At 40.0% G+C, this 27083-nt stretch overlaps 2 protein-coding genes across 5 annotated transcripts in view; one reads left to right on the forward strand and one right to left on the reverse strand.

Moving 5' to 3' along the window:
* The window catches only part of il15 (interleukin 15), a 58419-nt gene extending 49064 nt beyond the window's left edge, over window positions 1-9355 (forward strand). The window contains exon 7 of the mRNA XM_060873097.1: window positions 9189-9355. The gene's annotated coding sequence lies outside the window, so the exon portion shown is untranslated. The remainder of the gene's footprint in view (window positions 1-9188) is intronic.
* Window positions 1-27083, reverse strand: part of inpp4b (inositol polyphosphate-4-phosphatase type II B) — a 195604-nt gene that overhangs the window by 34291 nt on the left and 134230 nt on the right. For all 4 annotated transcript variants that reach the window (XM_060873092.1, XM_060873090.1, XM_060873093.1 and 1 more), the window contains 3 exons: window positions 22507-22615; window positions 9177-9360; window positions 1080-1367 (listed from right to left, as the gene is read on the reverse strand). In XM_060873092.1, the coding sequence (XP_060729075.1) occupies window positions 1080-1367; window positions 9177-9360; window positions 22507-22615 (581 nt within the window). The remainder of the gene's footprint in view (window positions 1-1079; window positions 1368-9176; window positions 9361-22506; window positions 22616-27083) is intronic.

Here is a 27083-nt window from a genome sequence, read left to right on the forward strand (position 1 = left end):
ACTTTAATGGAGCTGATGTGAGAACGTTTGCCCTTCTCTCTTCCTTGCTTTCCACACCACACACAGTCCCTGGCTTCATTATGTTGTGTTTTTGTTGTCGTGTTGTGGTTTCTGCAGTCTCTCTCACCCTTATACAGCAAGAGTAATTAGGCTTCCCAGTGCGATAAGTACAACAAACTACGTGCCTCCTTTGTTTCTCCCCCTTTATTGGAGACCATTTTCTTCCTTGTGCTTTTCCTATTTATTTTTTTTTAACTGAGCTGCACTGAAAAGAGTCATTTCATCACTGATTACAGATTGTTGTCTTAGCTTCGCTGCTAATCTCCCGCTGTTAGCCGCAGCTATGACACCAATGGTGCACAAAAAAAACAAACACACACACACACCTTTTATTACTATAAAATGAAAGTATTTTGCTCTATTTCTCTGTTGTTTCATTTTCTGCACAATTATTCAAACTGAAACAGATTGTTGTCACAGACATTTGTTCAAGACACAGAGCGCTAAACACACCACACACACACACACACACACACACACACACACAGACACACACATACATTTATATATATATATATATATATATATATATATATATATATATATATATATATATATATATATATATATATATATATGCAGAAGACACATATATAGATGTGTGCACACACACAGACACACAAACAACACACACACAGACACACAGTTAGAAGAAACAGTAGACTGTAACACAAATTTGCAAGCTCAGGGTATGAAGAAGAGCTCTTTCACTTCCTCACAGTGTTTAAGGCTTTTTAATGAATAATTTTCATAGTCATTTCTGCAGGTGAGCATCTGACTCGAGGCTCACATCCTTTCTCCATCTCCTCCTATTTATAAAGGAGATAAAACCTCTACGTTCATTTTTTTTTTTTTTTGATGATGATGGACTCATACAGACCGTTTCACCTTTTATTCTGAAACATTAAAACTGAAAACCTCCTGATCCTACAAAGTCGAGTCCTTCTCGCAGGCACTCAGCAGATCAGTGGGATAGAACAGGAGAGAACAGAGACAAAGAAAGGAGGGTATATACTTGCCCATTCCTCCTCGTCGTACTCCTTGTGGTGGGGAAGGTCTTGGGGTTTAAGAGGCTGGCGAGCTTCATTTTTCGGGGGCGTCTGAGATCCGGAGACGTTGTTGCAGACGACGATGCTCGGATCGCGGATCTGGGTCACGTCTGAGGTCACGGTTTGCGGTTGGGTCAGGTGTGTATCGGGATGGCTGGAAACCTGGCTCTTGGTTATGTAACCAGGTCGTGCTGCGTGTAGCGCAAAGAGAGCGTTCTTCACCAACTCGTCCTTCAGAGAGTGCACAAACTGCTCCGTCTGAAAGACAACGGTACGTGTGTTTAGCAGGAACATCTGACACTGACTCTGCTATTTTCTTACTCTCGCATGTCATTAATGTGAACTAAGAGTCAGTAGAGTGTGAGAACATCCAAGAACACATCACTAAACTTCACAGACACACACTTCAGAAGAAATGAATCAGAGAGAGAGAGAGAGAGAGAGAGAGAGAGAGAGAGGGATGAAAACACTAACACTAACACAGACCAAGACAGATAGATGTGTGAGATGTGTGTGTGTGCATGTGTGTGTTTTTATGTACTGTATGCATGTGAATGCTTATGTGTGTGCGCATGCAAGAGTGCATGTGAGTGTGTGTGTTTGCGTGTCTGTGTGTGTGTTTGCACGTGTGTGTTTGCGTGTGAAAGAGATACGTACTCTATACACTACAAATTACAGGTATATAGAAGATTCATGCAGCTCATCACAGGGACAAATGTACAATCACACCACACTTTTTCAGGTGGATGTTTCAGGGACAGAAGAACTCACTTATTAACAACATTAAACTGAAGCACTTTGGCATCTGGAAAGTGCCACTACGAGTCAGTTATTTCACCAGTTTGATTGATTCTATTAACTACACGATGCTCAGTGTGTAATGATGCGTCGACTGTCTCATTTACATCTCTTTATAATTCCATAAATCACGTAGAACGTTCAGAAAACAGGTTCGTTCCTGTTATCGATTATATTATAGCAGCTAAAAACAGTCATTCTCTCATCATTAAATCTTTTCTCTAAGTTAATAAGACCCAAAGAATCAAACAAACAAATAAAAAAAACATTATTATTGCTAATGAATTGCTTTCATTGTTTTGCCTTCGGTTGTTTAGGGAAACCGAACAGTCGCCACAGGGATCAGCTGTGAAAAATCATGTCATTTAAGTGACGTGACATACAGCTAAGTTCGGTGACCCATACTCAGAATTTGTTCTCCGCATTTAACCCATCCAAAGTGCACACACACAGCAATGAACACACACACACACACCGTGAACACACACCCAGAGCAGTGGGCAGCCATTTATGCTGCGGCGCCCGGGGAGCAGTTGGTGGGGGTTCGGTGCCTTGCTCAAGGGCACCTCAGTCGTGGCCGGGCCGAGACTCGAACCCACAACCTTAGGGTTAGGAGTCAGACTCTCTAACCATTAGGCCACGATTTCCCCATATATATTATGTATATTATGTATATTATGTTCATGTATATTATTAAGGTATAAACTAAATGCCATGAGCTAAACTTCTATTCTTTAACAATTTCATGCTTCATTCTTCAAACAAATCGACGTGTTCTAGCCATCGAAAAAAGTCCAAATTCCCAGTTATTTTGCTTGACACAAAGATCCATTTCTAAAAAAAATCTGATGAGATATGAGAGATTTGACTTTGCCAATCTGATAGAAAAATAAGAGCAAGTAGGTAAAAGCCGACCTGAGGGAGAACGTCAACCTGCGTAGTGTCGGACCTGCTTATCTTTCAAGTGTGACGTGAAACTCGCAAAGGAGATCGATTGTGTGTACTGTATCGTGCGGTCGGTCGAACACCAGCTCTTTAACTCTCTCATTTTACAAGCGCAACGACGACTGACTTTTTCCGCCTCGCGCTCGATCGATCGCTTAATAAGTCATTGATCTAATTCTCCAGAAGCTTATCACGGTCATTTCCGTTTAATCAGTCTAGGGCTGAAATGAACTTTCTGGATTATTATGAGCTTGAAATTCCAAATAATATTTTTGAAAGATGATGAATTCACAATAGCAAATTCTAAAAATTTAAGACGTCCAAAACGGTATGACGGTTAGAAGACTTTATTTTTTTTGGGCTAACGTCACGTACAGTACCTGATTCAGCTTGTGTGAAAGGAACGATGGTGCGAAGGAGCAGCAAGTGAGTTAAAGCCGCCGGATCAGTAAAGAACGAGGCTGCAGGAATTTAAAAACATGGAGTAAAGGAAATTTCTCAGTGTTGTGTTTTGAAGGAAGATTAAATTCTGAGGTGTAATTTGAAACGGTTGTGTTGGGTTTTTATGTCTACTATTCATCACGAATAACGATCCAATTTATCACCTTTAGGATCAGGGTTGGAGCTGGTTAGGGATTATCTGAATCTAAATGCAGGTGGATCTGCACCCAGGATGCATTTAAAACGGGGTGAGATCTGATCAGTATTCAGACCTGAAAGGTTTTTTTTTTTTTTTTTTTTTTTTTTAGCCAGCGGGAAGACGAATGTAAATAAAGAAATCTGTCTCTTCAACATACATCGATTAAAGTACATCATAACACACGTGGAGGTCGGTGTACGAGTGCTAAAGTTGGATGATCTGCGAAGGAAAATTCTGCATCTTTGATTAACCAGCCATACGGAAACGATTAATAAACAACAGGATGCAGAGCGCAAAGATTTCTAATCTGATTGAATCCGACTAAACCTGAGATGGATTTGACTCCAGGTGTAAATGAAAAACTTGATTAAGAGGCAAGAAACGATAGAGTTTATGTTTCTGTTTACTACAATCATTGCAAACGTATTTACACCCGTCGAACTTTTCCAGATTTTGTCACGTTACAAACACAAACAAAGAAAATCTATTTTATTGGGATTTTATGTGATAGACCAACACAAAGTGGCACATAATTGTGAAGTGAAAGGAAAATGATAAATGGTGTCCAAAATCCTTTACAAATAAATATCTGAAAAGTGTGGTGTGTATTTGTATTCAGCCCAATACTTTGTAGAACCACCTTTGGCTGCAATTAGAGCTGCGAGTCTTTTCTGTAACAGCTTTAACATCCAGAGAGTAAAATTTTTGCCCATTCTTCTTTGCATTATAGCTCAAGATCAATCGGATTGGATTTTCAATTTTTAAGTCTCGCCACAGATTCTCAACTGGATTTAGGTCTGGACTTTGACTGGGCCATTCTAACACATGAATATGCTTTGCTCTAAACCGTTTCTTTGTAGCGTTGGCTGTATGTTTTGGGTCATTGTCTTGCTGGAAAGTGAACCTCCGCCCCAGTCTCAAGTCTTTTGCAGACTCTGACAGGATTTCATCTAAGATTGCCCTGTATTTAGCTCCATCCATCTTCCCATCACCTCTGACCAGCATCTCTGTCCCTGCTGAAGAAAATCATCCTCACAACATGATGCTGCCACCACCATGTTTCACGGTGCGGATGGTGTGTTCAGGGTGAGGTGCGGTGTTCAATTTCGGTCTCATCTGACCAGAGCACCTTCATCCACATGGTTTGAATGTGTCTCAAACTGCAAATGGGACTTTTTATGGCTTTCTATCACCAATGACTGTCTTCCATAAAGGCCAGATTTGTGGAGTGAACAACTAATAGTTGTCCTGTGGACAGATTCTCCCACCTGAGGTGTGGATCTCTGTAGCTCCTCCATGGGCCTCTTGGCTGCTTCTGTGATTAATGCTCAGTTTAGGTGGACAGACATGTCTTGGTAGGTTGGCTTAGGATATAGTTTTATAACCTAATCCAGGTTTAGACTTCTCCACAGCTTTATCCCTGTCCTGGATGTTCCTTTCTTTGGTCTTCATGCTGCTGTTTCATGCTGCTATGGGCTTCACAGAACAGCTGTATTTATACTGAGATTAAATTATACACTGATGGACTCTATTTACTAATTAGGTGACAATTAGGGGACAAAAAAAGCAGTTGGTTTCACTTGATTTTAGTTAGGGGTATCGGAGTAAAAGGGGCTGAATATAAATACACATCACACTTTTTAGATATTTATTTATCCATTTTCCTTCCACTTCACAATTATGTTCCACTTTGTGTTGGTGTATCACATAAAATTCCAATACATTACATTTTTGGCTATGAATACTTCTGTAAATACCAGAATAAATAAATTAAATAAATAAATGCCTGATAACAAACTAAAGGAAAAAAAAAACCCCAAAACATTCTTAACATTTTAAACCCTGTTCAGACGGGATTGACTGTAGTTTTTGTTACATTTAAATTGTACCTAGGGCATTTATTTTTTATTTATTTATTTTTTTTTTACTTACAGGTATGCCTTAAAAACATTTCTGTTATAAATATTTTAAATGTTATATGGTGTCTAGTAATTCATTGAGAGTCATCTTTAAGCAGTAACATGTATTGTAGATGCTAAGGTACATAATTTAACCCTCCAGTGGGATATACTGTACTGTAGTTGAGAGTTCAAAGGCTCATAAAAAGAATAAACTCTAGTAGTTTATTTGTAGTTTACTATGGGAATATACTATTGCTGTTCGGTTGTAGACCGTAGGTTTGAAAACTGGGTAAATGATCCCAGGATGCCCCTTGTAGTATCAGGTAAAGAGGCAAAGGGGGCGTTAATTTATTTAGTTTTTTTACCAAATCTGAGATCATCCGGTGTTCGGTCTCATTTGGGGCGAATATGTGTCTTGCGATCCTGGACAAACTTGTTGCCCTGCATTTGGATTAACTAAACAAAAAAAACACTTTTGGAGCGTACTATTTGCCGTATTTAGTCCCCTAGCCAACGTATAACATATAACTCCGTGCCTACACTGAAGCTCATTAGCAGAAGAAAGAAAATAAAATCAATCAGAAGAGCGTGAAAGTGCAGGCTGATTAAAGAGGCTATTATAACGTCAGCTACAGGTATAAAGATGCTTTGTATTCGCAAAGGGCCACAATATCACACAATGTGTAGTTTAGAGATAAATGAATGAGCAGTTGTATCACTGTAAGTTACTTAATCACCTAATTAAACGATAAACACTCACTATCGGATGAAGACGTGTGGCATAATTATACCGGGTTCACAGACAAAGCTAACTGGCAGAAAGTCATCCGTAATTGCACTCTAAAATTGAGAGGAGACTGAAGAGATGAAACTAATCCCGTCTTGATAAGGCTTTTCTATGTTGTTGAGGCACCTTGAGCCTCAGGACCAACTTCACTGCGGAGAATCTACAATTCTCCCGAACTGCACTGGAACAATAAACACCGTTCTTTCAAATGATCTCTTTTTTAGTTGGTGTTTTGACTTATTTACGTTTACGGCATTTAATAGACAAACTTATATTTATCTCAACTGTGCAGTTCAGGGTTAAGGGACTTACTCAAGGGCCAAGGAACTCACAAGCTTCGGATAAGTAGTCCATCATCTTCAACTAAAAATCCCATAGCATGTGATTTACTGTACATCATTTTCATCCTCATTAAACAAGTTAGTGAGCCCTCTTTTGGTCTGTGGAAGGGGCGGAGTCATCCTAGAAGAGACCACGCCCATTTATCGCTTCACCCTAAGCGCACAAGTGAAGTCGACTTATGCAAGGTGATTATTGAATAAACAGCACCTAGAGCATAACAGAGGCAATGTGTGTGTGTGTGTGTGTGTGTGTGTGTGTGTGTGTGTGTGTGTGTTTTCATCCATGTAAGATTATAAAATCAAATGTTTCTCTCTCTCACACACACCCACACACACACATACACACACAGGAGGTCTGAGATTTCAATCAGTCTCTGCTAGCCGTGGCGGTGGACACTGTTTGGACTCCCATCTCTAATCAAGGTGGAGAAGAGCAGTGACAGCGAGAATGTACCAATTAAAGCAGCTGATTGGCTGTTATTCCGCTGAGGGAAAAACAATCTCATCGTAGCAGATTGCGTACTGACAGCACCAGATGTAATTCATTAATTACACTGATAAAACACCAAAGCCTCCGATCTGGCAACCGTGCATGCCCTGCCTTTGTTACGATTTGGCACAGAAAAGAGACGGCCATTTGCACGCGTGCTAGAGGCTTGTGAATTAAAACGAAATTGTTACAATCTCTTTCACTAGCTATAGGGCACGAATTACAAAGAGACACAAATTGGACACAGCAGCTCTTTAATCAAAACATTTAAAAGCAGATGATTACTGATTTAACTCTGAACGGATGAAGGAATTGCTGCACCGTGTGTGACATCGCTCTGGTGTGTGCTTGTGTAAAAGCTGTGTGTTCACAATGCAGAGAAGGACATTGATTTTGGAGGCAGGTCTCCAAATTTTTTTTTTTTTATGTTCTTAACTTTTTTCAACATATTTTTTTCATTTGTATTCCACCGATGGTTCAGTGATTCTTACATCATTCTTACAGTAGTTACGAGGGAAAAAGCACACTGTATTATCATTTGGTGAAAAAGTTGTGACTTGTGGAAAAGGTGTGGAAAGAATAAAAAAACGTCAATTTATTTATATAACTAAAGAAATTAATAATGTAACTTAGGTCAGAAAAGTGTCAATAGGTGTATCTGAGGCACAAAAGTGCAAGAAGAAGAATCAGGACTCAACGGTAGCGTGTAAATCCCTTCCCTACAAACAGGAAGCTACGGAAAAAAAACTATTCAGACATTTGACCCTGAAGTGACCTTGATTGTTTGGATCGATTTGAAAATCAAATCAGTCCAGCTGCTTGTTGCATAGTTGCTTCCATATAAATCATACAAACATTTAACCACTCTATGTTGAGAAATCGCACATGCGAGAATCTCAGACACCCATCCCACCCTGAACACCATCTGTTTGACCTTCTACCCTCTGGCAGATGCTTCACGTCCATCACATCACGCACAAACAAACAGACTCAGGAACAGTTTCTACCACAAAAAACAGCCATTAGAGAACTGAACTCCAAAAAACACCATCACTAAATGTTAAGAACTATTTGTAATACACACATTCACATCTATACATTTCATAGACTCTTACCTTATATTTATTTATTTATTAATTCCTGACCATAAATCTGTATTATTTCAACTAAATAGTATTTTATCGGATCACTAGTATATTACCTTTTTATGCACCATAAGGACTGACACACAATTTCATTGTACAATGTTCATCTATCTATCTATCTATCTATCTATCTATCTATCTATCTATCTATCTATCTATCTATCTATCTATCTGTCTGCCTACCTACCTACCTATCCACCCATCCATCCATACTAAAGGACCAAACACACCAATAAAAATTAACAGCAATAAATTGCATTCGTGTTGTATAAACAAAGTAATAAATGTATATGTGTAAACATAGTAACTAATTAACTAGCATCTACAGTTGTTGACGTTTTTTGTCTGCCCTCTGTTCGGAGTCACCACAGAGGATCATCCGATCTGCATGTTTGACCCTTCCTCACCCAACCCTCTCATTTTATACAGGCTTGAGACCGGCACAGACAGTTAACCCTTAAGTGGCTGGGTTGGTTCCCTGCCTGGAAAATGAACCTGGGTCTTAGCTTCGAGATCCCGCTGGTCTACCAGAGAAGGTGGCATGTAGAGTAATACTAATGAACATTAAATTGCTAGCTTGTTTTAACTAGCATTGATAACGTCAGCCTGCTGATTAATCCGAGAGAATAAATAATACATTCTTTTCATTTTTGCAGATAAGGTAAAATGATCAGCCCTCACATGGGAGGTGACCTATTGACAGGAACCATTAAAGTATCCAAGTGGTTACTTCTAATTGGTTGCTTGTCATTCACTTAAAGATTTTCTATTTTCTTTAGAAAACAATTTTGAGGAGAAAACAAATTTGATTGTAGAAAACACCTTCTGAACATTTACAATACTCTTTAAATGTTAAAATAAAATACTTTCACATGAAAAAATCTATGTTCTATCAGATAATCACATAAGAATATGAGATGCCAGAATCTGATACACATCCATTAATGATGTAAATATTGCCAATCTAGCACTTTAAACTTTACTGGCTGCTATAACATGCTACTGAAAATGGGTCCTCACCTTTTCTTCCAGACTCTTGAGAGCATCCCGAAGGCTGTGGCTGCAGCGTTGTTGGGCCTGTTGGAGCAGGTGCTCGGCCAAGCTGCAGATCAGGGGCTGAAGATGCGACACCAAGCTCAGGATCTCTCTGGCTTTGGCTGTGTGCTCTGGAGAGTAGTAGATGCACTGATATGCCGTGCTGTAGCTGTGAAGAAGAAACAGAGGATGAAACAAGCCAACAAAGCATCTAGCCAATAAGCCAACTAACCATATCAACAAATAAGCCACTCAACAAGCCAACCAATCAACAAACCAATGAACAAACAAATCAAGAAGCAAAACAAACCAACAAACAAGCCAACCGAAAAAACAAACAACATGCTAACAAACAAGTCAAGCAAAAAACAACAAACCAGCCAACCAAACCAACCAACAAGCTAACCATCAAACAAAATAAACAAACCAAGCAAAACAAACAACAAATAAAATAAGCAACAAACCAACCAACAAACAAGCCAAATAAAAAACATCCAAACCAACAATCACGACAACCAACAAACAAGCGAACCAACAAACAAAGCAAACCAAACAACAAACAAGCCAACAAACCAACCAACCAAACCATCAATCAAGCCAACCAACAAACCAACCAACAAACAAACCAAGCAAACCAAACAACAAACGAGATAAGTAACAAACCAACAAACCAACCAACCAAACCAACAAACAAGCCAGCCAGCAAACAAGCGAAACAAAAAAAACAACCAACCAAACAAGCCAGCCAGCAAACAAGCGAAACAAAAAAAACAACCAACCAAACAACAAACAAGCCAACCAACAAACCAAGCAAACCAACAAACCAAGCAAACCAACAAACCAAGCAAACCAACCAACAAACAAGCCAAACAACAACCGAACACAGACACACAGGCAGTGGTGACTCAAATGTTAATGTGCTGAGTTACTGATCAGAACGTTTTGGGTTCAAGCCCAATTTCCATAAAGCTGCCACTGTTGGGACTTAGGGCAAAGGCACTTAATCCTTCCTACTCTAGGGGCCCTATATCATGGCGGACCCCAACATCTTAACAAGCTCGGATATGTGGAAAAAAGGTCACTTTGGTGTAATATTTATTTGTCCTAAATAAAGTTGTAGTTATTTTTATAACTCAAATGTTATTCAAAATCATGAATATGTAAGCACAGAGAAACAAGACAGGCTATGGAGCTGACCTATGGAGGACAGAGCAGAATCAATATGAAGACTGCAGCTCCAAACCGCTATAATTTGATCTAATCGATAGTCGCCCACTAGCTTTGTGCATTGTGCCTGTAAATTCATCGTGGCTGATTTCATAGCTAATTTAAGTCACTTAAACGAGTCAAATATGACATAAGGTGAGGCAAGACGTCCAATTGGTTTCCTCATTATCCATTACAAGCAAATTGAGCAGTTTTGCTGCAGGAAGTGCATATTAATGATCAGCGTTAAAGGCCATTGAATAGTTCTCCAGTGTGGAGTCACAGCATGCTCAATGCGCACAGCTTTAAATATGTTTTACAGAGAGACTAGCTGAAATTCTATAAGACAGATTCGTTTGTTTCTATTCATCTTCAAAGCACAAAAAACTACTGCCATGTTTGACTGGGAATACGACCAGGGTTCCTGTTAGCTGTGGACATTTTGGACATGCGGAAATCTACGTTAAATAATATTTCATGCGTATTGTATTATTCCTGGATGTCATTGAAACACACGTAGCGTGAACTTCAACATCGGCTCAGTATAACTATTCCATTTAATTTCTTTCCCCTTTCCTCCTCTTCTTCTTATTGCTTTTATTTTATCTTACAAAAATCTAATGTATCTAATAATAAAGCTTATTATTCATTATTACTGTTATGTTAGCAACTGAAAAAAAAAAGAATAAGCATTCATTCATTTTGTATTTTCAATTAATAATATTTGAAATTATAAAACCTAAAGAAATTGACAAAAAAAAAAAAATTAAAGTTAAAATGTTTACTGGGTCTTTACACAAAATACAAAAAAGTGATTGACAATGGGGGGCACGGTGGCTTAGTGGTTAGCACGTTCGCCTCACACCTCCAGGGTTGGGGGTTCGATTCCCGCCTCCGCCTTGTGTGTGTGGAGTTTGCATGTTCTCTCCGTGCCTCGGGGGTTTCCTCTGGGTACTCCGGTTTCCTCCCCCGGTCCAAAGACATGCATGGTAGGTTGATTGGCATCTCTGGAAAATTGTCCGTAGTGTGTGATTGCGTGAGTGAATGAGAGAGTGTGTGTGCCCTGTGATGGGTTGGCACTCCGTCCAGGGTGTATCCTGCCTTGATGCCCAATGACGCCTGAGATAGGCACAGGCTCCCCGTGACCCGAGGTAGTTCGGATAAGCGGTAGAAGATGAATGAATGAATGAATGAATATTTGAAATTATAAAACCTAAAGAAATTGACAAAAAAAAAATTAAAGTCAAAATGTTTACTTGGTCTTTACACAAAATACAAAAAAGTGATTGACAATGGGGGGCACGGTGGCTTAGTGGTTAGCACGTTCGCCTCACACCTCCAGGGTTGGGGGTTCGATTCCCGCCTCCGCCTTGTGTGTGTGGAGTTTGCATGTTCTCTCCGTGCCTCGGGGGTTTCCTCTGGGTACTCCGGTTTCCTCCCCCGGTCCAAAGACATGCATGGTAGGTTGATTGGCATCTCTGGAAAATTGTCCGTAGTGTGTGATTGCGTGAGTGAATGAGAGAGTGTGTGTGCCCTGTGATGGGTTGGCACGCCGTCCAGGGTGTATCCTGCCTTGATGCCCGATGACGCCTGAGATAGGCACAGGCTCCCCGTGACCCGAGGTAGTTCGGATAAGCGGTAGAAAATGAGTGAGAGAGTGAGTGATTGATAATGGTTGGTGTAGAGGTCTCAAGTAAAGAAACCAATGCTTAATGCTTAATACATAATAACTGGCATTATTGTATTATTAAGATTAAGGTTAAAAAACTGAATTCAAAAATTTTTTAACTGAACACTGAGAGAAAGTCTTCACATTCGCTAAGTACATCAGTTCATCCATCCAACTTTGTCATGTCGAACCAGAATAATTTTCATCAAAGCCTTATGCATAAAAATGTTCAAGTACCGAGCCATAAAAGGGTCTTCAGATATTAAATGTCATATCCATCAAACACTAGTCATTCATTAGCTTGGAAATACGTAGCTTCCTTTTGTCATTATTAGCAAAGACGTGGAAACCACACAAAGCTGTTGGGTTTAAAAAGATGACTCCATATGCTGGCCACAAATTCCATTTAGCTTCTCTAATAAAAAGCCCAATTAGGCTGGGATTCATCGAGTCCCGGAGACAAATCAAGATTTGAAGGTTTCTAACACACCTGATCCAGCTGAGAAGGGGTTTGCTAATGAGCTGATGAGTTAGATCAGATGTGAAGAGTAAAGGAAACACGGTTCAGGGTTATGGGAAGGGCAAAATCATAACCTGGAGAAAATAATGAACAGGACAAAATAGCATTTGAGACCTAAAATTGGCAAAGTGGACGCAAAACCCGAGGCCATGGTGGAGAAAAAACATCAGAGCCTTTATTAATTGAAAACATGGCTAAATGCTATGGGGCAAAAAACAAAAAAACAAAAAAAAAAAATGAACTGCCTCCTTCTTGAGATGCTCTAAAAAGCAAAAAAGAAGGCAATTATAAATCAAAACTACCGAAAACTTTTTTTCTCCCAAGACAATTATGCACTCAAAGTTATTTTTGGATTGAAGTGCTACTCTATAAAACCTGCGGGGGTGTTAGCAGCTTTCCGAGTAAATTAGCTCCTGTTTCTGAGCTGCGCTAATCCACCACACAGAGCAAGACTGCAGCTTTCAGGGGGTAAGAGAACAGCATAAAGGTAAACGTCTGCTATGGGTGTTCATAAATCATCAATGGGAATGAATGATGAGAGTAAATAGAGCGAGAGAAGCGCAAAAGCCCTTAAGTGTAATTAAGTTTAAGTTTAATTAATTGCAGAGAAACCGAGAGAGAGGTGTAGAAGCGTGCTTCTTGGCTTGCTACTAGCATCCGGCGGGGAACAACTTGGACTTAATCACTGATCCGAGACCTGTGCTTACGTTTTTCCTGGGCGATAGTGATACTGCTGAAACCGCACAACCATGTGACAACAGCAAACTGCGCTTTACAGCATTTCATGCATAAGCACAAGGTTTAGCCTGGACTGAATTACACACTCTGAAACACGCTCACCTTCTTGTTCATTAACCACACACACACACACACACACACACACATACGTATAAGATGAAACTTTCTCAGTAAATTTACTACGTCCGCAGGCTTTGCTTCAGCCTGAATATTATAAGCATTGTCTCTCTCACCATCCGACACATGCAGAAAAAATGCTTAATGATTCAAAGTGGCTGTTAAAAGATAGATTAGTCATGTCCTGCCATCCAGGTCATGCCTACCAGCTTCAATTAAACACAAGTAAAGTGAGGAATAAAAGGCTCTCGAGGTACACACAGTGCCAGGGACACGCTTCCTTAATGAGACCTAAATGGATCGGCTCAGTATAGACGAATACCAATATGGATATTATGAGGGATGTACAATAAATCATATTTAAACCCTGTATTATTTTTTGGCTGATTTAATGAATCAGAATTAGTTTCTCTTAAGACGTCTTGTCTCAGTTCATCACAATTACATAGTGGTAGAGTTAGGAATAATGTTTAAAACGCAGATTCACTGGTACCATCCCAATGAATTATTTTCCAATTACAGAATGTCCCAAAGTGTTTTAATCTTCTTAAACTACAGCAATTTACTATCATGACATTTGTTTATTATTTAATTTATAAAAGACTTTGCATTTCATACCTTATTACATTTCATCATTACCACTCTGTTGCAAATGTCGCTTTATTTACTCGAATATTCTATTTTATTTCTATTTTTATCTCATCGCTTTCGACATTTTTTTTCAGAACAATCGAAGTATTTTTGTATAACAACGCAGGTAAAAAACATTTTGCAACATGTTGAACTGAATTGTTTATTTGACTTAAAGGTAGCGTCTCTGATGTTTGAAAGCCAATGTTGACATTTGAAATCACCAAAATAAACACGCCCCTAACCCAAATGGGTCCCACCCCTGTATCGATAGCTCCGCCCCACACATACATACGTAACCCAGGCAACTAATGGAAAGAAATGTGTCTTTATCATAGCTGAAGGGAAGAACAATACGATTGCAGATAAACAAACAAGCAAAAATGACACACAAGCATAATCATGTAAAGGACAAAGGCATATATTAGTTCTGTGTAACAAAACAAAACCAACGTTACTCACCTATCGAGAAGGAAAAAAGCGCCTCGGCGTCTTAAGTAAAGTTGGTCACATATTCACAGATTGGAGTTTCCCGAGTCAATAACTCCTGAGCTAAACGCTGTTACTAGCAAAACACGGTTGTAGCTGCGTCTCTACATTACTACGATAGAAAAGAGGTGTTATTTGTGTAGTAACAGCGTTTAGCTCAGGAGTTATTGACTCGGGAAACTCCAATCTGTGAATATGCGCCAACTTCCTGCTCCTTCATTTCTCTCCAGCGCTGGAAAGCTGATCCTATATTAACACGGGCGCTATAACCGCTTTCTGCTAATGTCACACATGCGCACTGAACACTCTCTCACACACCCCCCCAATTTAGATCTTAGTTTAGATTTTTGTTTAGTTGTCGGCCCGACTCAGTTTTCTGAAGCATTTCTCAAAAATCATAGACCCCACCTTTAATCTGATTAATATGATACCAGCTATAAACAGTCCTTCCTTCTCCATCCTCCTTTTTTCTCTCCACGTTACTAAGCAGCTTTTCATGTTAGCAAAAATGAACATTCTCAAAATTCTGCCATATAAGAAAAATCTGAGCTTTACCTCCGACTGCTAAAAAAGCATTAACAATGGAGACTGTCAAATCCAATGTCACTATGAAAAGCTTCAACAAAGGCATATTTTATAAATCTGTACATTTAGGTCTATACTGTTTAAGCTCCTGTGTACATTGTGGGAATAGAAACAATAATGTATTACAATAAGCACATTAATAATTAATAAACCTGTGATATGAATTATAGCCAACACTACTGTCAACTGCTTTAAGAAAAAAAAAAATTACAAATGAAATAAACCTTCCGTACAATTAAAATAAATAATAAATCCAACAGTGTGTTGGTGTAAATTATGATGGTCAATATGCAAAATACCAATATTCCATTTTATTTATCTGTGTAATGCTTTAACAATACACATTGTCACAAAGCAGTTTTACAGAAAGAGAAAAATTCAGAATAAAAATAATAATGATCCCTAAACTATCCCTAATGAGCAAGCCAGAGGTGATGGTGGTGAGGAAAACTGCCTGAGATGATATGATTTAAAGGTGGGGTGCACGATGTTTGAGAAATGCTTCAGAAAACTGAGTCGGGCCGACAAACAAAACAAACGTGTAGCCAATGAGCAGAAAGGGGCGTGTCTTGTCAATATGCTGTGGAGAGAGTGTTCAGTGCGCATGTGTGACCTTAGCAGAAAGAGATTGAAGCATTGACATGGCGGATACCTGCTGTTACCTCTGCCTCGGGTTCTAGGTGTTGAACGTCGTCTTCCGCCTGAAACGGAGCTAAACCTTTCACTGTACAACACACAGTACTACAAAAACACATTTGTATTACCATAGTATTACTCATTGTGTTCATTTATTGATAAAAATATCCCCTCGGCCAGCTGCCCCAGCAGGTTCCGCCATAATAGTTGCCTGGGTTACGTATGTATGTGTGGGGCGGAGCTATCAAAACATGGGTGGGACCCATTTGGGTTAGGGGCGTGTTTGTTTTGGTGATTTCAAATGTCAACATTGGCTTTCAAACATCGTGCACCACACCTTTAAGGAAACCTCCTCATCATCTGGGTGTTACCAGAGAGTGTGATGGTAAATCACTGTGAATAAAATGTTATGATTTCTTGGAAGCCATGACGATAAATTTGAGAATGCTACATTTAACATTTAAAAAATAATTAATCAACGTGATTATTTTATCTCGTTCCTAAAGATGGAGTGGGATCACCACTGTATATTCTTTTAGTGAGAAAGATGTCTTTTTCTTCACGAAACTAGACTCCCCAGGCTAACAGCGGTTGGTCTGTTTGCCACTTGACACTTAGGTCATTTTCCCTGATTCCCTCGATGTTAGAAACGGCGATACAAAATAATCATTTAGAAACTTTTCTGGGCCTTTTGCCTATTAAAGGTTGCTCTACAGTCAGTTTCATGTCTATAACAGGTATTTTGTAGAAGTCCTGTAGGAGGAACAGGGACTCTTAAGTGTTTTGTAAATGGCAGGAGAAATTTAGTCTGGCTTTTTCGGTGGGATTAGTCCACCTGTGACTGGCACACATGGAAGGGATATCTCACTAAAGTGGCGAGGTAAAAGAGTTTCTGAAGACTCGATGTACAATGTGCCACACCACCTAGCTAATAAACTGCTATCAATTATCAGAATTTAAAGAAGAGCAAAATAATTGTGATTTTACTTTTAGCCATCATTGTGCATCCTGAATGAATAATGATGGTTTTTGACTCGTCCGGTCGGCTAAAGCTGTGCCGTAGTGTATTATACTGTAGAGGTGTTGGAGATAGAAGGTGATATTACAGGTGACATAATGAATTGGCAATGTGGTTCCTGTTCCCTTCTTATTTCTTTCCCTGCTTGCACCGTGCCCCAGAGAACAAAGAGCGACAGCCGTTTCATTGTCCTTTCTGTAGCACCGCTTCATGCTCTCAAAACCTTGCTCCTTTGCTTTTGCCTTTCGTCCATCCAGCATGTCTTTGATGAATTAATGGAGCATTAAATGGCCACGTTTCGTATGTCACTGTTCGGGTTAGCTTTTAATCAAATCCAATCGTCAAAGTGTCGCTAGACAAAGTTGCTGTGGACAAGAGACAGTGAACAGGGAAATTGTGTGAGTGTATATCGTCGCTGTCGGGCGGAAATCTCGTATGTCCAAATTTGGTCAATTTCATATTTTTTTCACATATCGATGCTATTGGTCAGTCCCCACGTGGGTCTGTTATTTTTACAAGTTATTAACCAATCTAAAGTCTTGAAAATAGCTTGAGCGCAAATCTCATAACTCCATTGGACACTTCAACTGTCCACCTCTTCCTCACTCCGCGGGAGAGATTCGCGGCATATTTCTCCTCAAGAAGAGTCGCAACGAATCAACACGTCTTCTGAGGTAAATGTCTTCAAAACACTGGGCTCAAAGAAAAAAAAATCTTGACCCCCACTAGTTCTGGTGCTCCTCTGAGGACAGGAATTTAGCGCAAGACAATCCACTGCAATGCGGACTAAACCCTGTGCACTGCAGATAAGGTATGGCGTTTTTTTAATTTCCTGAAAAATAACGGTTTTGGAGATACGAGAATTCCGCCTGACAGCGACGATATGTAATTGTGTGTTTGATGGTTTCAGGCTGGTTCCTGGTTAGGTTATGAAAGAAAACACTACGGCAAGTGAATAAAACACAAGAAGAACTCTTAAAATAATCGCTTTCTCAAAACCAGTTGAAGAGGCAGTGAGTTACCAAGGAATGCCATTAAAATATAATGACAGCGCTGCTGTGTGTTCGACCACAAAAGCATTAAAATGGATCTGATTTCCAAGAGACATGCTATTAGATTTAGGCAAGAGTTTGAGGCTTGAGGAGGCTTACTTGTCCAGCGAGGCAGAAAATTGGAAACTTTAAGCTACAGTGAGTCATTAACTAAGTCAAATATGAAACAAAACCATCGGCATATCTGCCGGATTAGTCCTCAATATAATCTCTTTTTGAACAAAATTGATTTCAATTCAGTGAACCTCAAAAAGTACACTCCTTGTTATCGGTGGCTTGTGGAGCTGATAAACTGTCCATCTTCCCCAATGACCTCATGGCTCAGAGTGCTTTTGTGAGTTAAAATATTCCTGTATTAAGTGTTCTTTAGAAACTTCACACAGGGTTCAGACACTTTGAAATGAAGTGCCAGGCCATTAAAGGATTTTTCAAGCACTTACTTTGTGTTTGTTTAGCACACGACATCACTGTAGCAGCTCCTCGATTGTTTCGCGACTTTAACAGTGATGCGATTAGGTCAGCTTTTGCATACCAGCTTCATTATGCTTTGTTTTCTATCCAAGCTAAATTAATCTAGCGTTTTCTCATTCTCATTTTTTTCTTCCTTCGGTCAGGTGCTATAAATGAGCCCAGTTAATGTCAGTTCTGAGCATTTGGCCTGTGTTGAGTGGGTGAGGACAGAAGGAGTTAACTACAGTATTTATGCCAAATTACAGATTCATTCATTTATCTATCTTCAGTAAGCAGTTTAGCCTGGTCAGGGTTGTGGTAGATCTGGAGCGTATCCCGGGAATACTGGGCATGATTCCCCAGTCCATTGCAGGGCACCGTACATACACTCACTCTTTCACACACTGATTCATACCCTGGGGCAATTTTTCTTAGCCAATCCATCTACAGTACTGCCATATTTTTAGGAAGTGGTAGGAAAAATTAATTATTAGATTACTGCTTTAGATTAGATTACTAGATATCTACAATAAAGAGTACTAATACATTCATTCATTCATTCATCTTCTACTGCTTATCCAAACTACCTCGGGTCATGGGGAGCCTCGGGTCACAGGCATCATCGGGCATCAAGGCAGGATACACCCTGGACGGAGTGCCAACCCTTCACAGGGCACACACACACACTCTCATTCACTCACGCAATCACACACTAGGGACAATTTTTCCAGAGATGCCAATCAACCTACCATGCATGTCTTTGGACCGGGGGAGGAAACCGCAGTACCCGGAGGTAACCCCCGAGGCACGGGGAGAAGGTGGAGGCGGGAATCGAACCCCGACCCTGGAGGTGTGAGGCGAACGTGCTAACCACTAAGCCACCGTGCCCCCCAGTACTAATACACTGTAATAGAAATGGTTATCCATGCACGTCTATTTAAAATCTAATAAAAAGTTTATTTTTTTATTATTTAAAATGCTTCTTTGTATACAATCAACATTAATTCACTTTTCAGCGATTGGACCATGTCATAAACGTAAGCTAAACACTGGTGAAAGTCGATAAGAGAGATAGCCACGTTTCTATCCTGCACTATTTCCCTTATTTGCACATGCTCATAATGCAATATGATTGTAGACTGATCTGATCCCCAGCAGGTGCACTTGTTTTGAGCCAGCATGTATAATCTGTAACATGCTGTGTTGCTCTGATTATTTATAACACTTTTCCAATAAGATCAAATCTGTGACCAACTTTTTGAATTGGTTACTCTTCTTACCAGGGTCTCTTAATAAATGCACATATAGTTATAGTAAGAGAGATATAAAACTGAGAGAAACTCACCGGTCAAAGGCAATCATACAGTATTGCTAAAGAGAATGCAAAACAAAGTATGCCAGAGTTTCTGTCTTCGTGTAGTGTAGTGCGGTTTGGCACAAAGCCTAGCAAACTCAAATCGCTTGACCTTAATATGGGGTGCCTGACCATGATACGGGGTTACTGAAGGTGCCTGATCATGTCAAGGGGATACTGCAGATGCCTGACCATAATACGAGGATATTGCAGGTGTCTGACCATTATACTGGGATACTGCGTTTTCATGACCATGATATCCCCATATGCTCTGATACTGCAGGTCTGACAATGATATGGGGATACTGCAGGTTCCTTAATATAATAAGGGGATACTGCAGGTTCCTGACCATGATATAGGATACTGCAGGTACTTGACCATGATACCGACACAATGCAAGTGCCTGATCAAGACATAAGCTTACTGAATGAGCCTGACAATGATACTGTCATAGTGCTGACAAGGAGCTGAATAGTGCAGGTGCTTGACTATGATAAGTGCATAATGTTGGATTTCAACTGTTATATATACAGGTACTTGATTACTGAATGGACACAAATAGTCCACCAAGGTACAGACTCAGGTACTTCATTAGGTTATGGAAACAACGTATTTGAAAGGTACCTGATCAGGTACAGATACATTACATTGCCATACTGTAGGTTTTCTACCAGAGACCAACTAGGGTACAGACACAGGAACGCAACCAGCTTATGGATTAAAAACTGTCACATCACACTGGAAAGGCAGAAAAGCAAAATTAGATGTCTAGAGTCTCAGCAAATGAATTCAAAGATGCAGGTTTAAATGCATGAAGCACTGAACCGCTATTAATACAATTCATCATTGCTAATAGAAAATGGCGGCCAAAAGAGAGACTCCATGATTGAAACTATCATTAGTGTGAGCATATACTTTGAACCAAGACCTTTTATAATTGCCTATATGCTTTTCATATCATGAATTCAAGACATGTGAAATATAACGACCGAAGAATGCAGTATAGTTTTATACAATAATTGGGAAAGATAATGTTCACCTAGCGTCTGCATTTTATGGACGTTCACCAAAGTTCAGCGAAACTCAATAAGGTTTCCATATTAACAACTACCCACAAAACCCTATGCATAAAATCTTAACATGACTAATGATCAGAAAGCTACCCAACTGACTATTCACTGTAAAATAAGAACGAGCGGAAGTTCCACCGATTTGAGATCAGCAATGGATCGTTTTTTAGGGCGATAGCTTTTGAGGGATGCTACTGTGCCTGGTTCATTGCTTTCCCTGCTGATTTTGGCAGGTTCGGGTGAACCGGGCAGAAAGATGGGAACTGTCTAACTAATTAAACATCTCCTCTGACAGAGAGAAAGGGAGGCAAGCGGGGAGCAAAGGAGGGAGATAGCAGCAGACGGGAATCAGTAATTGAATCACAGAGTGGGGATTCAATCAAGAACGACACAGAATATCAATAGAGACCCTGGGGGTGGCAATGGAACCACACACAAGCAGCTGTTCAAGATGACAGGCTCAGAGAGAGAGAGAGAGAGAGAGAGAGAGAGAGAGAGAGAGAGAGAGAGAGAGAGAGAGAGAGAGAGAGAGAGAGAGAGCGAGCACAATGCCAGGCAAAGAAAAGTATCTATTCCCAATCAAAGCATGAAGGCCCTATTCAATACTGTCATGGAAACTGAACACAAGGCTCTGTAGTTCTGTTGCTTCCATCTTACTAAAGTAAACACTGATTACTTGTAACAATGACTAGCTCGAGGGCTGCGGCCTGTCAAAACACTTCCAAAATTAGAAGGATCAGAGGTGCAAAAAGCTGACCTCAGCGCCATCCTAATACCCCATGTGCTTCCGAGGGCATGATATCAGCTCAGTGCATCACCAAAAATAAATCTTTGGACAGGAATTGTAGAAAACATACAAAATCTTGCACAGACAATAAGGTCTCTCATGGGAACAGGAACTTATCTTATTATTTGACCAGAATCTGTGTTATCCTGGTTAGGGTTGTGGGGGAAATGTGGCCAGTCCACTACACCACTGGATACTATACAGATCCATTCACTCCATGGGGCTAATTAATGTGTCCAGTACATCTACAGCATGTATTTGGGAAATGGAGGAAAACCAAAGATCCCCAAAGAAACCCACATGATATAAAAAAAAAAAAAAAGCGAAACACTTAAAAACTTTAGATTCATCATGTTTCAGCTTCACAATATTCTTTAAAACAGCACCACCGCATTGCAAAACATGCCTACTGACACATTATTACTCCACTGCAAATGTGGGTAGAGATTATCGTTCAGAAATAAACCAATCAGAGATCTTTATAAGCATGAAAAACACGAAACATTCAAGGTGTATTTGCATGAGGGGAAAAACGTGCCAAATATCATTCAGCCGCCAAACTATGCACATGTCCTGAAAACGTGCCTGTTTTCAACAGACTGAAATAGATCTTTAGAAAATGTTAAGCTGTGACAAGTGGGTAGGGTTTAGAGCGTAATAATTGCTCATAATATAACAGGTGTTTCAGGACTGAAATAAAGCCTTTTTATACTATATTAAACATCAATGTGAAATAGATATGTATGAGAAAGGTATGAGAGCCTTTGTGGCACCAGGGAACTCTGGGAAGCCGTGGCCTCGGTGGCATAAACAGAGTTCGGTTTAAAGGGAAAATCTGTCTGAATTCTGGATTCATATTCGCAGCTGAAGTGAGTAAGGAGTTGTTGTCGTCGAGACAAACAGTAAATAAAGTTAGCAAGCCTTATAAAGGCAAAGCTTTAAGGTGTAGTGTGCATGAGAGGACATTTTGATTGACAGGGTTTGAGAACTCACCTCTTCTTCTCTGCTTCATATCGGTTGAGCAGCTTCTGAAGGCCTCCGTTCTTGAAGCCCTGGAAGTGAGCGGCTGGAGCTCCGACTGTGATCACATCGTAGAAGGCATCTGGCAGAACAAAATAACACCGGTATCAGCACGCAGCCAGTCGAGCCTTTCTGCTTGCACAGTTGACTGACATTGGATTTCACAGAGGGATTAGTCTTTTGAGAAGATGATCTTTCCACACAAACATCTTTTCATATCCAGTAATAATAGTCAAAGTTTGCAGGCAGTTTTCCCTGGTCTCGGGCAAACGTTCACAGGATAATAGCGATGAGGAGCTGCCTTCGCTATTAAATTACCTCTCGTCATTGCTGCGCTAAAATGCCAATTGTCTTTGAGCACATTGAGTTCACTTGTAATTTGAACTCCTAATCTCCCTATGAATTGCCAAGCTAATTATGTGGGTAGTTCGGTATTTGGGTAATTAATCCATTTTTTTTTTTTGCTCACCCAGAGTCAGATAAAATCATAAATGATATTTTTCCTGCTAACATGTGCTGCTGGAAGATTGGTTTAAAAGAATGAAAGGTGGTTTGCAGGGACTCCTTCCTTCCATCCTTTCTTCCTTTTCACAGCAGCAGAAAAAAGTTTCATTGATATTCATCATTCATTCATCTTCTACCGCTTAGCCGAACTACCTCGGGTCACGGGGAGCCTGTGCCTATCTCAGGCGTCATCGGGCATCAAGGCAGGATACACCCTGGACGGAGTGCCAATCCATCGCAGGGCACACACACACTCTCATTCACATTCACATTCTAGGGAGAATTTTCCAGAAATGCCAATCAACCTACCATGCATGTCTTTGGACCGGGGGAGGAAACCGGAGTACCCGGAGGAAACCCCCAAGGCACGGGGAGAACATGTAAACTCCACACACACAAGGTGGAGGCGGGAATCGAACCCCGACCCTGGAGGTGTGAGGCGAACGTGCTAACCACTAAGCCACCGAGCCCCCTCTCATTGATATTCATTTAGCATTTAATATACACATTTTGATTACTATATTGTCTAAGTGTTCTTTAGAAAATATTTTCAGCTAAACATTTTTTCTTCACCTTACAAATGCATTTCTGTTCCAGTGACCTTCACTTATTATGCTGGTAACATTATGTCCCTGTTTATATCCGTGCTGTAAACCGTGGGTGATGGCGTTTGTTAAAGCAAAGGCAAAGTCTGAAATATAGCCACGGTTATAATTTTCCAGCATCCCATTTATTCTCCACAGAACAACACACTCGATAATCATGACAAACTGGCGGCATATTGATATATGGATCAAAGCTCGCTGAGAAACATGGCGTGGTGATAATAGGACACAGATTTAATTTGTCGTGATACGACGTAATTTGATCATTACGGACCGCTTGTTACAGCTGAGGTCTTACGTTTTAAAATTCAGTACAAGTCCAAGGAGAAAAATCAACAGCCCAGTGACCATAATGCAAATTCTATGTAATTCACTGAATTCACACTAATGTTGAAGTGAGCTGCTTTTTGCAGCTCAAATCCACACCATTTTTCATGTTACTTTGGGAAAGCAGAAGATCTTGCTAGCAAAATCATTTAAGCATCACAGACCTCGGCTCTGTTCCGATTAAAAGTGATCACGACCGTGCCTAAATTCTTCACTACATTCGTCACAAACTAAATAAAGACTCTTAGTAAGCTGTAGCTTCAAAGCCAGTGTTGTAATGTAACGCAGTACAAATACTTCGTTACTGTACTTAAGTAGAAATTTCACGTATCTGTACTTTACTTCGCTATTTAAATTTATGTCAACTTTCACTTTTACTCCACTACATTTCCTAGATAAAATGTACACTTTTACTCCGTTATATTTCCACGAAGCATCTTCGTTACTCGTTACTACAAAATAAAATCAGAAGAAATGTGTGTGACTGCAATAAGGTTTGGCGAATCACTGCTCCTAGATCGCATTACACACGTCCGCACGCTCTATTTCAGTGTAATGTTGCCAAAGGAGGAGGAAGCACAACTAAAACTGCCATGGAAGCACCTACTGGAGGACCTCCCGTTATCGTAGACGACCACCCCGACGATAGTGGTGAACTCGGTGAACAGGGTGAAGAAGATAACGTTATACACCTGTGGCCGTATTTGCAAGAAATGTTTCTGTACATTGGAATGAAAGATTCTTCCTACAGGATGAAGTGCCTCTTATGTCAACTGAAAATCACTGAAATTTTACTTTTTACTTTTACTTCAAATACTTAAGTACATTAAATATCAGAAAATGACTTTTGATACTTAAGTACAGTAAATATCAGATACTTTAAGACTTTTACTTGAGTAATATTCTAAAAGGTAACTTTCACTTCTAGCAAAGTCTTTTTCTAGTACGATACTTGTACTTTTACTCAAGTATTGCTTTCTAATACTTTATACAACACTGGTTCAAAGAACAGGAAGATGGAACAATGAGTGTTCCTCTACTTATCACATCGAAACTGAGTTGAGATCTGGTGAACATGAAGATCATAGAATATGATTTAAACCTAGGGTTAAGTTTCTTCATTGGTTTCTTCATGCTTCAAAGAGTGCAGACAAACTGTGGCACCAAGCCAACAAATAAATGCCCCAACAGCATAATTGTAGAGCCAGTAGATCTTCATTGTAGTAGTTAAGCATTCAGGCATGTAGTGTTCTACCTGTGTTGCTAGGGTAAGTGTTAGGGCAAGTAGGTCAAAGGCAAGTAGGGCAAGGGTAAGGCAAGCGAGCAAAGCTCAGTGATTAAGATGTTGGACTGCTGATTGGAAGGTAGATGTAAATCCCAGGACCACCAATCTGCCACTACTGGGCCCTTGAGCAAGGCCCTTAACCATCAACTTTTCAGCTGTATGAATGAGATAAACGCGAGTCATTCTGGATAAGAACATCTGCCAAATGCGGTAAAGGTAAATCATTTTTTTCATCAAGAATATGGTGAAGGATGACTCATCTGGATCATGCTGTTGGTCTAAAGACATCCTACCTCTGTATTTGTTCTTTTACATTATACCAATGCACATCCACTACAATAAAGAATATGAGATGTCAAAGCCCTTGTATTTCTAACCCTATATACCGATGTGTTTCCTAGAAACTTGAACGCAGATGTATTTTAGTTATTGTCCTTATTGAAACACAGCCACACATTGACTTTGTGAATGAGTCATATACTGTACATCTCTTCTGCTTGCCATTTTCATCCCAAATCTGTGTAAACAAGACTCTCTATTTTTTTTTTATACACTGCTCCGAGTGTGTGTTAACGGTGTGTGTGTGTTCACTGCTGTGTGTGTGCACTTTGGATGGGTTAAATGCAGAGAACGAATTCTGAGTAATTGGTCACCGTACTTAGCCGTATACAGTATCACGTCACTTTCAGAGCACGACAGGATGTTAAAATGTTTAACTGTATCGTGCAGTACACTTATCTTGAACCACTGGTTGTGTTCCTCTAGTCATTTATTCAAGTTAAAAAAAAAAAAAAAAAACGTTTTGAGGTTAAGACTCAATGAGCTTTGGAGTTCATAGAATTTAATTAAGACTCTGGGGACAACGAGACACTTTATAAAGGACAACTGATCTTGGATTCGATAAAAAATAAATAAATAAAAAAAATCTGCCATATTATTATAGTTATACTCCAGCACTTAGAGGTTTGTGTATATTTGTGTGGCTACTTTTCAGCTATGTTGGCCACAGCTCTACAGCTCTGTATCATGCTAGCAGTGAGCTTTATGTTAGGTCATGTAATGAGCTAGCCTGTGGACTCGAAAGGAAGTTGGCTCTGGGAGATGTTTGACAGCAATTAATGAGCAGCCTCTCCGCAGGCCTGGTATCCTGCTGTGCCACTCCCGCCATACCACGCTCCTCTGCCACTTTCAGGCTTTGCTAATGACGACAGGGGCTCTGACTCTCGATGCCCACCGCCTTCCCACCCCCAATATTCCTCCCGTCCCCCAGAGCAAATCTAATTGGCTGCTTCTCAATAGCTCAACGGTGCCGTTGAATATAGTGCCGTGTCAGGGGCATAAGTCACACACGGCCCAATTTGGAGCTGATTTGCTCCGATTTTCCTGCCGTCTATAAATCGAATGGAAATCGAGGCACATGCAGGAAATTTCTCCCTCTCTTTTTCTCAGCAGGAGAAGAATAGATTGCAGTCAGACAGAAGCTAGAATTATTCATAGTTATCTAGAAAGCCTGGATGGGTTAAATAAGATGAAATATATTGATGCTGTCTAAACGAGCAGAAGGAAAGGTGTTCCGGTGTAGTTTTCTCCTGCTCGTTAAAGCTTTGAATTGAAGCGAGTGCAATTTAAGGAAGAAAAGCATCCACCATGTTCGTAAAAGGAGTTCAAAAAAGAAAGAGAATTTATAGGTTTTAGTATGTGTTCGGGGCATAAAAGGTTTAAGGCTACTCCAGCAAATTGTGAAATCGCTGAACATTGAGAAGAGACTATAGCACGAACAGGATGAAAAAAAAAATGTGTCTATAGTCTGTCCATTTTCATCAAGTATC

This window comes from Tachysurus vachellii, chromosome 6 (assembly GCF_030014155.1).
Source record: "Tachysurus vachellii isolate PV-2020 chromosome 6, HZAU_Pvac_v1, whole genome shotgun sequence".
NCBI lineage: Eukaryota > Metazoa > Chordata > Actinopteri > Siluriformes > Bagridae > Tachysurus > Tachysurus vachellii.